Source organism: Ochlerotatus camptorhynchus, unplaced genomic scaffold (genome assembly GCF_037179485.1).
Source record: "Ochlerotatus camptorhynchus isolate MF236.1 unplaced genomic scaffold, CSIRO-AGI_Acam_v1.1 ptg001274l, whole genome shotgun sequence".
NCBI classification, from domain to species: Eukaryota; Metazoa; Arthropoda; class Insecta; order Diptera; family Culicidae; genus Ochlerotatus; species Ochlerotatus camptorhynchus.
In genome coordinates, this window is record NW_027041609.1 from 2,187 (window position 1) to 15,360 (window position 13,174).

The 13,174-nt window shown below is 35.5% G+C and overlaps 1 protein-coding gene across 1 annotated transcript; it reads right to left on the reverse strand.

Annotated features, from left to right (window-relative positions):
• Positions 1-359: 359 nt before the first annotated feature.
• On the reverse strand, positions 360-13,157 carry LOC135716555 (3',5'-cyclic-AMP phosphodiesterase-like). The gene is made up of 7 exons (XM_065238988.1): positions 13,060-13,157; positions 12,686-12,996; positions 12,345-12,609; positions 12,157-12,271; positions 6,646-6,808; positions 6,227-6,583; positions 360-2,126 (listed from the first exon to the last, which is right to left on the reverse strand). The coding sequence occupies exons 1-7, from the start codon at positions 13,142-13,144 to the stop codon at positions 2,064-2,066; spliced, it is 1,359 nt and encodes a 452-aa protein (XP_065095060.1). The 5' UTR covers positions 13,145-13,157; the 3' UTR covers positions 360-2,063.
• Between the last annotated feature and the right edge of the window lie 17 nt (positions 13,158-13,174).

A 13,174-nucleotide genomic window follows, 5' to 3' on the forward strand; every position in this document is an offset into this window, starting at 1 on the left:
AACTATAGAAAGATGATCGATGCTTAGGTTGCCAAGAATACGTAAATTCCCCTACGAACAAAGTCTCATAGTACCTTTTATGAAAAGAATTCATACACGGATATATTCGAGGATGTTTAAAAAAAAAACACTATGCCAAATTAGTTTCATTCACATGGAAGACTTTGGTAAACATTACGTTCTGTCGTTTCGGTTACCGATCCCATAAGAATACATTAGCAACCTGTACCTGGAATACCTGGTAGCACCGGCGGGGGGCCACGAACAAAAGAAATTAATTTTAGCCAATAGTCTAAACTATCTACACAGTTCGGTATTTTTTCTCGAAATTCTAGTTACATTTTCACGGTTTTGTTTGCTTGTTTTTTTTTTTGTCTCTTTTGCTAACTCTCGAAACTAGTTACACATCAATATTTCACTAATTACTAGCGTTATCAGACAGTTTGTATGATTCTCTGTTTAATTTTGTTTGGTTTTGTTCATTTTATTTTAAATTATTTATTAATTAGTCTTGTTCGCTAATTGTTGAAGGTTCTCCGCTTCGAGACAGATTTGACTGCTATTCTTACACGTTACTACACTATCGATCGCATTCTTGATTTTTATGTTGTTGCAGTGGCTGTGTGTTTTTTGTTTTGTTTTGTTTCTGTAGATAAACTGGATTGAATCTATGCGTAAATAAACGATTTCGACAACAGTTTTCGATGATGACTGAATGCGTTTTAGAATTTATGTGTTTGTAGAACAGAGATGAACGTCAGTTTGCTGTCACGAAATTATATCACGACAGCAATCTTTTGGAAAGTAGCTTCTTCGTAACGCAAAATGTCGTTCGAATATTTGTGTTGTTGATGGATTACTACTCGATTATCGAATGTCATTTGCTTCGTATGATAATGATTCTATCCACACGCTGTAGCCAATTTATCTTTTGGACTTTCGATATTCGTATGAGTTTGAAATATGGAGCAACTTAACATTTGAATGAACTGCTTGGATTAGACAACATGCGAAATGAACCCACAATGAGAATCAATTTCCAATCTTTTAAAATAGAATCTGTCTTTCGTCTTTCTTTTCTTTGTTTCTTCCTTGCTCTGATATTGCTTCTATTTAGTAACTACTTATATCCTAAGATAGTTTTTCTTCTGTTTTACCGTATAATATCATCAGTTTTGTAACCGTTATATTTGTTCTCATTTTATATTGTGTCTCATCGATTCTCCTCTGGCTCAACATAAACTCGAATTCGCTTGCCATTTGTTGCTCTTCTGTTGCCGGTTATCATTGCACAAATATCTCCACAAAACAGAAGCATGGCATAAAAAACATGGGATCACTTGTCAACAAATAATCGCAGCAAATTATAGCCATCTATTCGACAGGGTTTTGCTTTCCTTTCACAATCACTTTAAGTAGTTACAGAATAAAGTAATAAAACTTAGAAAACCACTATTTGTGGGAGGCGATCTGAATATTTCCTTGAAATTCCCAGCAGACCGTTATGTCCCTCCCAGTCACGTACTTAGTACTACTACAATTTAAAATTATGCTTTTTGGTTTGGATATAAATTTCGCTATTCGTGTGGTGTGTATGTTTGCTTCATTTGAATTTTTGTTTTTGGTTTCAACATATACATCTCAGACGTATCAAAAATAAAGTAACTTATCGTACAAAACTTTGTTGCTCATAAAATTTCTTTCAACTAATAAATTATTAACGAATTACAATTTCATTATTAAATATATTAAGCGAAGGGAGCCAGCCCCAACGCGTGTATGTGTATGTGTACGTTTGTTTGTTAATGTATGTGTCCATGTGTGTTATTGTTGCTTGCTTGTTTGTTTGTTTGTTTGTTTGTTTGTTTGTTTTGGTTTGTTTTGCTTTGTATCGATTTGCCAGCAACCTCCTTCCGTGTTCTATTTTCATCCTTTTTGGGTACTGATTTTTATACATGATTATAAGTGCGATGAGTATATGCCTAAATTTCTGTAAAGTTCTTGATTAAATGTATATTCGTTATGACAGGGAACAGCAGGGGTGATGATGATGTGCAGTTTTTCTAGGGCTTATCCTCGCGGTTTGAATCATCATTTTCGGAAGCACTTTCCTCTTCCAGCGTCATCTGAAAGTAAGAGAAACAAAATCAAATCAGGCATTGCTGTACTGCAATCCGTTCGGAGTTTTGGAGAATGTAGATATGACAAAAAATTATTTATTTTCATCATGGGTTGATTCGCAAAAAGAAGTGTAAGTCACTATGATGCACATAAATGGAGCGTCACATACCCTACAAATTCATAGTACACATCGTGTAAATTTATGAGCCGCTGATTTCTAGAGGTTGAGGTTGTTCTTATGTAAAACAATCCGTGAAACGAATGCCCTTGTTTTTGGCTTGCGCAGACTACGGGAAGTGCCCCATTTTACCCTGGTGAAATTAGAAGCTATTTTGCTTTATATGCCGCTGCTGATTATCCACAGCAATAAAATGTAGTGGATGATATGGTAAAAAGCCAAGGAAATCAACTACAACAAATCTCATACTGTGCGGACTGAAGAGATAACCCATTTTCCCACAAAAACTCATTATTTATTAATAACAGATTTGTTGCTGGATTTCAGATATAATACACATAATTTCTTATGTAAAAAAGTTCAACAAATCTATTCGAGCATGTATCCTATATTGTAGACCTCGGGAGTAGCTCTTAATTACCCTTAAATCCTTAAAGTCTACACACTCGGATACATGCTCCAATCGATTCTTTGAGCTTTTTTACATATGAAAATATGTGTTTTATTTCCTAATTAATTTCCCTTGAATAACTAGTTTTGGGGCAAATGGGGCAAAATGAGCTGGTTCCCGAAGTCTACACTTTGCAATACAAGCTGAACACAACAATTGATTTTTTGGACTTTTCACATAAGAAATTATGTGTTTTATATCTTAAATCTGGCAGCAGATTACAACACTATTGTTAATTACCCTGGCTGTTCTTTGTGTTAGCTAGCTAATAAATTGTGGGGCTAACTAATAAATTATCACACTAAAGCTTCATATTAGCAAATAGCGATGGTCCAGGGGGGAGTACCACCCAAAAGATGTGTAAACCACTCACCGGAATTAAAAAAAAAAAATCCAATTTAATTTTCAAATATGAATTTTCGAAAAAAGTTCCTGGATTGGACTGTGGAGTATACGTGTATGTACAATCGTTGGAAAAAGTAGTGCATGATGTCCGCCATGAAGAGTAATTCATAGCCTAATGTTGAGAGTTGTTTTCGATAAGTTTGTTGATATTGAGCTGTCAACTGCTAAGCGCTCAATTTGCAGAGTACTAGGCACCTTTCGTGTCACTAGTGGCGCTATTATCGGGTGATAAAAGAAGAGTGGACCTCATTGTAAATTTATGATTTTTGCACCAAGGCAGAACTGATCCAGCTCAAGGATTGGCAAGAGAATTGATGGAGTATGGTCCAACTACTGATCCTGAAACAAATCAACTAGTATTGGCCAAAACTAAGAATACATATCCTCAAAATAATTCATTGATTAGTTATCAGCTGAAAATAATAATAAGATTAATTCTGATGATAAACATAACCTTCCACTGAGAATATATTAAGAATTAAAAAAAAATCCTTCGGTAAATCGTGAATATCTAAGCAAGATTTCAACATCCCAAGTAACAATTTTGGTTTTATGAGGGTTCTGTAGACCATGATAGTAGAAGGCTATAAAACCTCTTTAAATCTTACAATATTACTTGGGATTCGTCAAATTTGAAATGAACATATTTTTTTTCCTCTGTTCGGGACCTAACACTACTGCGACCGTGAAGTATTCGATTTTTTTTACAGTTGCCACTCTAGCATTTATCGTAAGGATCCAACTCTAATTGAAAGGTCCCGCTATTTATACCCTTCGGAGTGTTGAAACACCCTCCAAAGGCGCGCCTCTTTGTCAGTCAAAATTGGATTCATTAGCAACAAAATTAAGGTATGACACCGATAATGCCCATGCATCAGAATCCTAGTCTTAACCACTTCAAACTAGGGAACAACGAATAGAAGATTAGGAATCACATAGATGAAGACAACTAACTCATTTTTTTCCTTGTTTCAACATCATCCTCGGTAGACAAAGCCGAGTCTTGTCACTATCAACAAGGCATAAGATGTGTTCCTTGGAATACTGGAAAATCCTGTTCCCCTAGTTTGAAGTAGTCAGGACTTGGAATCGGTTGTAGATCTTACATCCCGTAACGTACCACGAAAAGGTGATCTATCCACGTTACGGGGTAAATGAAATCATCGGTACGGAGAATTAAAAAAAAAATTACACAAACTATCCCGTGACAATTTTTATTTCATATAGTTTGGACCCTAGAAAATCTGTAAAACAGAATTAAAAAGGGTTAGTTTGCGCAAGATCTTAAAGAATTAGAAATATTTTGTAGATATAATCTAAGAAAAGGAACTCCTTTCAAAAAACTCAAATTTGAAACCTCTAATCAACATTTCCCAGAGTTTTCGACCCTCAAAAGTTTGTTGCTAACATCCTAAGCTATTTGGAGGAAGAGATGAACTAAAGAGATTACTAAAAATCTCTTAAATAAAGATTAAAAAAAAGCTATTTGGAGGGTGAGCCTCCAGGTTTCAAAATGCTGTTTTGGGGCACACTAATGAGCACACCTTAAAGTATTTCGGCTTTGATACTAAAAAAAGTCAACTCTCCAAGGAAATTGTTGATAACATAATCTTTAAATAGAGTATTTTTGCGCGTGCTCTTAGAGCACCGCGCGACAGCTGGAAGGTTAATAATCAGCAATTCCATAGAAAAAAGTTATAGTTCTCTCAGAATTTCATGAAAATTGGTATAGTTCTTCCTTATCAAAAAATATTAGACTCGTATTTTTTTATTGCGCCATTAGGGTGACCATTTCCGTGTTAGGGTGGTCCAAAAAATCATTTTTTTTTCAAAAATGTCTTTTTTTCAAAAATTTATGACTTCTGAACCTCTTGACCGATTTTTACGATTGACCCTTCAAATGAAAGATGTTTTAATGTAGTTTTAAGAAAAATTATGAAACACTCAGAGATATTTGATTTTGTAGGAAAAAATATGTTACAAATGCTTTTTCTTGATTTTCAACAACTTCTTATTTTAGTATTTTTAATTGAAAGATCATTTAATTTTACATAACATATCAAAAGCGATGTTGGAGAAGCAGTTTTGGAGATACAATTTTTTTTAAATAAAAAATTATTGTTCCGCAATATATGCACCACACGTGCATGGAAACGATGAAGACGCAAGGTAGTTCACAATGCGTCTCCATCGAGTCACAGCTGCTGTGACTCGATGGAGACGCATTGTGAACTACCTTGCGTCTTCATCGTTTCCATGCACGTTCTTCTTCTTCTTCTTCTTCGCATTTCAAGCTTATTGCTTTTCGCATATTAGCTTATTGCGTGCTCTCAACTTAGTGTTCTAGATGCACTTCCACAGTTATTAATTGAGAGCTTCCGATGTCAGTACCAATGCATGAATTTGTATATTGTGTGACAAGTACAATGATACACTATGCCCAGGGAAGTCGAGAAAATTTCCAACCCGAAAGATTCCCTCGACCGGACCGGGAATCGAACCCGCCGCCTCCGGCTTGGTAATACCGTGCCTTTACCGACTAGGCTATCTGAGGCCCCATGCACGTGTGGTGCATATATTGCGGAACAATAATTTTTTATTTAAAAAAAATTGTATCTCCAAAACTGCTTCTCCAACATCGCTTTTGATATGTTATGTAAAATTAAATGATCTTTCAATTAAAAATACTAAAATAAGAAGTTGTTGAAGACCCTCGCAGTGAAAATCAAGAAAAAGCATTTGTAACATATTTTTTTCCTACAAAATCAAATATCTCTGAGTGTTTCATAATTTTTCTTAAAACTACATTAAAACATCTTTCATTTGAAGGGTCAATCGTAAAAATCGGTCAAAAGGTTCAGAAGTTATAAATTTTTGAAAAAAGACATTTTTGAAAAAAAAAATGATTTTTTGGACCACCCTAACACGGAAATGGTCACCCTAATGGCGCAATAAAAAATACGAGTCTAATATTTTTGATAAGGAAGAACTATACCAATTTTCATGAAATTCTGAGACCCACTATAACTTTTTTCTATGGAATTGCTGAATAGTCATAAACGAGTACTTGCCTGAAAACGAATCTTATCTTCCGCTTCATCTAGTGAAGGTGGCGAAGGTGGTATTAAGCTCTGATAGTAATCACGATTCTCCTCCAGCATGTCGAGAATGTCCTGCGCATCAGGATGCACAAGATCCCCCCACGTCTCCCATAATGGATGCACAATGTAGTCGATGAAGCCGACTTGCGATTTTTCGATTGTCGCGTTTTGCCGATCGCACATTGGGCTGATATCCATACCGGCAGCCCGTTCCTTGTCGCCCTGCAGGAAGAACTCCTCCATCAGCCGGGCAACCCATCGTTTGTACATGGGTAATGGTTTGGTGGGATTGCTGAGATCAGCACAGTGTACCAAATTTTCTAATACCTAGTAAAAAATAATAACGATTATGTGATTAGCTAACCAACCAAAAGATTAATATGACTCACCTGTATCCTATCAGTATAATTATCTAATAGTAGAACTCCAGATCCCGCAACCTTCTTAGTCTCCACCATTGTTTTCAGATCGGCCAGCAATGTCATGTGTTTTGACATATCCGTTGATAGCACCATATCGATAACCATCTTTCTAAACGTTTGACGTTGTTTCCTGGGAAGCGAAGAGCAGAAAGTAAAATCGAATTACAGATGTCGCACTTAATTTAACGTTTTATTGACGAAACCATCGACAATCAATCTGGGACTTGTTAATAAAAGTAACCATCAAAAGCGATGGAATATGTGGGTCTTATACTCGTTCGGACGGTATTCACATCTAAAGTTTTAACCAGTCTCAGCGGGACAATAAATTCCGATTGAGGACGTGAACATATTTCTCTGTCCCCTTGTGGTCGGCATTTCATTTTCGTCGTCCACTGAGCCTTTACTGCTTCCTTTTTCAACTAATCTAATCTAATACGAATAAGTTACCGGTTGATCATAAAAGGGCCATTCTTTCTTAAGGGGAGCCCTGTTCGACTTTGCATTCATAGTGAAATTTATAATTTATACCCACTAAACCATTAATTGACCATAGATTGCTATTGTCCAAATTGAATTTTGCTATCATCTAACCGCGAGCAAAACAAATCTTCGGCAAAACGAAGAATATTGAATTTGCATATTTTGAATGTTTAGTTACAATTAATCTATTTCAAGTTCGCATCAAACAATCGACCTTACTGTATCAAAAGTCTAAGAAATTCAGTTTTTTCCTTAGATTCTCGAGAAAATGTACATGTAAAACTTTTTTTTTACAAAACCGAGTTGTCTTTTTTTAAAACCCAATTTTTGTCATGATGGCAATAATGATTTTAAACTGAAGTTTTCTTTAAAATAGGAGACTGTATTTTTTGTTTAGATTTTCGGTATCTTTTTCCAATATTTTTAGAAAAATGAAAACGAATTATTTTTCGGGGTGGTAAGCTTCTCGTTAAAAAAAAAAACTCAGTAAATATAATACAGTGCGAGTTCAATGATAGTAAAACGTCTCCAATGTGTTTATTTGCTAATGCGGTGCAGTTAACAACATCAAATCTTATTTATTTATTATTTTTCTTAGAGTTTTCAAAAAATCGTGAAATTTTGAACAGGTTCAGACAATCAGGTTTGCAATTATTAAAGCGTATGCGAGTGTTTTGCCGGCTCTGAACTTAGTGTTCTAGATGCACTTTCACACTTAATAATTTCTCTGCCAAACAATGCATGAATTTGTATATAGTGTGACAAACACAATGATACCTCCAAGAAGAATCGAGTAAATGTCCAACCCTCGAAAAATACCTAATCGAACCCGCCACTTTGGTTAAACCGTGCATTTATTGCCCTGGCCAGCGTTTCTCAATCTATGGGTTGCGACCCACTGATAGTCCTCATGTAGGTCACAGAAATTCAGACAACACAAATTTATCTGTATTTAAAATTAAGGTGGAATAATAAAAATTGAGCTACAATTAAAACCTTTTTGCTGGTTAAAACGGATTGAATAGCTACTAACTTCATTGCTATAAATGATGTAAAACTAGTGTTTGAAAATCCACGCTTCACTTATAACAAGTTTAGTATTGTAATTGAAGTCGATGTCGATACATATGTTATGTGCGAAAAAAGTAAATGTAGGGTTTGATCAGTGCTCGATAGTTCCCGCGATTAATGTTTGAGATGCTTCAAATGTGGAGAATTTGGGTACAAGAGCATGGATTGCAAAAGTTGTGAGAGCTGCTCTAGGCAGCCAACAACACAAAACGTCGGGGTGTAGTCAACTGTATTGAAGTGTGTTAATTGTTTGAAAATGACTAAATAACGTAAAATGAACTTGGAAGTCAACCATGCCGCATTTACCTCTGAATTTTTGCTCTATAAAAGACTTTTTAATCAGAAGAAAAGCAGCTTGCGTTTCAAAAAATAGCAGCCAAGCTCCAGGAATGTGAATCAATTCGATTTTTAGTATTTTAATATTGCGGGGTTGTCAACAAACTACGTAGCATTACGTCAGATTGTTGAGGAAAAACGTACACTTTTAGTTTTATTATCTGAAGCTCATATTGTAGAAAGTGAAGCTTTTGATCAGTATAGTATTCCGGGATATATCATTCTCCCAGTTCTAGTGACCAGCGTTTCGTAGAAGTTTTAAAGAACTGGCTGGAGACATTCCATGATTCTAGTAAATTAAATATATTAGCTAATGTTTTTAATATTAATATTCGTGATAACTATAATTCGAATCATTTGAAGCGTTAAGCTGATTTTTTCAATTTAAAGCAAACGGTAGATGAATATACGCGTATTTCCAGACACAGTAGAACTTTATTTGACCACGTCTATTCCAATTTTGTTTCCATTTGTTCAGTTACGGATACTGATTTGAAAATAATCGATCATAAGACCTTAGTGATTAATGTATTAGATAATATCAATAACAACGATGAATTAGTATAATTGAAGTGCTGGAGGAAATATTCGAAACATGCTATTTCAAATCTTGTTGAGAGGAGCGTGGATTTTCCATTCGCGGCCGGTAACTTAGATGAATCTACAGTGGTTCTTAATAACGATTTGAAAACGTGTACCAATCAACTAGTTCAGCAAAAGTTTGTTTCTTTGAAAAACTTGAACAGCTGGTACAACAGCTGGGATCTTTTGCGTTTTAAACGGAAAAGAGAATTAATGGTACAAAAAGTTTTGTAGATCAAATAATGACAATCATTGGAATAGGTACACAACCGCGCGTAATAAGTATTCACAATCGATAAAGTAAACTTGTTGTGAATATGTACAAAGGAAGATTGATCAGCAAGAGTTATGGAAAATTTTGAAATCTTTATTAAATTGCAAACCGCGGTCTATAACTTTAATGGCACATTAGAACAGACTGCACAAGTAATTGCATCTAAGCTTAATGATTTTTTAAATTGATTAATCAATCCATTGAATTGGTCGATAAACCTGGCGAAATAAAACAGTCAGTTAATAGTAGTTGTAGATTTGAAGAATGATGATGAACTTAGAGTTATTTGTGTTTCATTAGGAAAATCGGCTGGAGTAGACAATGTTAATGCTAGAGTTATTCAATATTGCTTTCATGTCATTGACCACATCTTGCTGGACCTTATTAATGAATCATTGCAAACTGGACATGTGCCACAAATTTGGAAAGAATCCTTAGTGGGTCCTATTCAAAAAATTGCTGGAACGATTAAAGCCGAAAAGTTTCGTCCCATCAACATTTTGCACATATTAGAGAAAATTTTAGAACTTTTTGTTAAAGGCCTGCTGTTGGAGTATTTGAATAGTAATAGTTTGTTGATACCAGAACAATCGGGATATCGGGAAGGTCATTCTTGTGAAACCGCGTTGAATTTGGTATTAGCGAAGTGGAAAAATTGCGTCTGATACAAAATTGTAGATAAAAAATGAATAATAAAATAAACATGGTATTTATTTTTTTATTTTTTTTTTGTTTAAGAATAAAAAAGTGTTAAAATCTCAAATTTCCTCACAAGTATATCTTTTTTTATTTATTTACTTTAGGGGTTAAAGTAGAAACCAAACATACAGTATAAATCGCAAATCACATCATGGTAATCACGTTTATCGATTCCCGAAGATCCCGATAGCCCGTAGGAAATGGATTCGTATTTGCGTGGACCATGAGGCAGACGTACCGTTCGAATGACATCACTGTTAAAACGTTACACGCAATGAGGGAAAATATACAGCAGGGAACATGGATGCAGTGAAAATCAGAAATATTCAGAGAGAGAGGTGGGCGAAGAGAATGTTTTGAGCCAAATGAACTGCCAAAATCTGAGCCAATCGAACATTCCCATTAGAATTTGGCCGAGGATTTCTTATTCTTACTAGGTATATAAAATTTGAGAGCATTGCAATCGAACAAAAATTCAATCACCTTTATGCTACGTGTGCTTCTCAAATTCAACTAGTTTTTGGAATCAAAAACAATATTCTAACTCTTGATTAATTAATGGCATCAAGAAATGTACAAAATATTGCGATGCAATCTAATATTATTTTGCGCGTAAATCGAATCAAAAATAAAAGTCATGTGAAATGCTGGCTTCTAGCAAGGGTTGCAAGATAATTTAGGTACAAATCCCTGCTGCCGAATTGTATTTTGTTTTCTCCGCCTATCTCTGCCTCTGAGTATTTCTAGTGAAAACCAACTAAAAGAAGCCAGCTGCCTTCCCCTAGGGCCGACAGACGGAACAGAATGACGCATGATTAGACGGCTAGCAGTGTAAATGGAAACATTAATCATTAGTGACAGCATTAGCAATTGCAGCCAAATCAAAAACCTGCGCTGCAGAATTGTATTAAATAGTTTTTTTTTTTACTGTTGTTAATAGTTTTGTTGGATTTAGATTGCCTCTAAGAAAACCAAATTGAAATTTGGATTATTTAAAAGTATTCGTTGGACTAAAATAAAAAGAATTCGTTACACCCATGGATGCAAAGAGAAAATCGACAAAGTGAATCTGTCAATGTTTCTTAGGACCTAATGGATTGTTCGGCTTGATTTTGGAAAAAAAAAATTAAAGCAGTTGAACCTAAATGTAGAAATTTTTTAAATCATTGGTAATTTCACAGAAAATCATTGATTTCCAACATAAGAATTATAATATATTTTACAATATATAAAAAAAATCATTGATTGACACTTAGTTCAATGAAAAATGTTGCTTTTAAGTTAAGGACAACATTTGATTCCACTGGTCTAAAGAACTGCGCACAATGACAGCACTGTTGCACATCAAGTTAGTTACTAAAATACTAAGTACATCAGGGCACCAACAATTTCACAAGTTATGCATTTGAATTCTTTGTCTTCCTTTTTTTCCATGTCTTTGACGCTTCTTATGAAGCCTCACACGGTTAGAAAAATGTACCCAACATTAAGTTCTTTTCACTCATCTCGGTACTATAGTGCAGGAACCCAAAAGTAGGTAAAGCGGGTCAAAGTAATTTTCATTTGTTGGAGGCGAACCAGCCCAAGGCTGAAAGCCTCCCTAATAAAGATAAATAATAATAATAATAATAATAATTTTCATTTACTTGTGTGCAGTTCGTATGGAATTTTCCACTAGCTTTTTAACCAAAAGTAAGTTAGTTGTACCCAACAGTAGGTAAATATGATTATTCCCAACGTTGGGCTCCCACACTTTACTACCCTTGTTGGGTGGTTTTGCTCCTTCTTTTTTGACAACATTAGAAGGAGAAAATGAGACAAACTAGTCAAAAGTAGGTAAAAGTGAACTTGGCCGTTGGATACTTTTTTCTTACCGTGCAGGTTTCTTTATGAATAATGCTTTATGCCAAATGAAAACTGATTTCAAATGAGACAAGGATCATGCAAGAATTCGCAATTCGTAAATCGATACTCGACGTTTTTAACACCCATCTTGATCCTTTTATCATATTTCGATGATGATTAATACTTACTTCTGTATATTGCGTAATATATCGCAGTCTTCATTTTGCATGAGTTTAAATGCAACTGCTAAATGATGATTCTCTAGTACGGACTCGTCATTGTACATAATTGCTAGTTCTGAACCTAGTTGGGACGAAATTCAAAAGAGAAGGTATGTCAATTCAAATCATTTCGCAAGGAATTGCTAGCCGCTTACTTGAATTAATTAAAAACTGATTGGTTAAACCTGGATGATCAACATCATGTATACAGGCGGCAAATAGTGCTGCGCAGGTCTCTAACGGAGTAAATACATTCTCTAGGGCCGGCGTGTTCAGCAGAACGTGAGTGCTCTGCGCCACATCCGCTGCGTGCAGTGAGTTGTGAAATGGATTATCCTTAACATAATGATCCTCTAAGGTTGTCATAAACGCTAGAAAAACTTTGGATGGTATCATAAGAGTGTTCAGTATGTCCCTTTCCTGTGTATATTTTGGACGAAAAATAAAATTATGGGTAAGTTCGGGTAAGCTCGATGATCGATTTGATTGCAATCACCTGAAAGATAGCAAAAGCTACACAGGTCAGCGGTCGATTGTTGCTTAGAGTTTCGATTCTGAAAATGTCGATGCCCCAGGTGTCGATCTGGTTGAGAACCGGCCCCAACTGGTGTTCGTGTGGCGTATCGACTCCGTACTGCGGCAATCGATCACTGGTGAAAGAATTCGTATGCTGCAACGGTCGCTTGAAGCCGGATATCTGGGACATCCGTTCACCCATCCGGGGCGACCGGCTTCGGGAAAGTGAGCTTGGGTTATGCATATCCGAATCATCTCTACTGTAGGGGATATCCAGCTCCTGTTGTTTATCTGTTGGTATCAAAAAACTAGTTGTAATTTCATCCAATTATTGTTCGTGAAATCTTTCCAAACCTAAGAAAGTCGAACTAATATATTCAGATATCTGGTTGCCAGATTTGCTTGATTCGCTAAGATGTGATAGTTCCTTATTCAGCATCCGCTTGAACTGTAATGAAATGGGCCCATA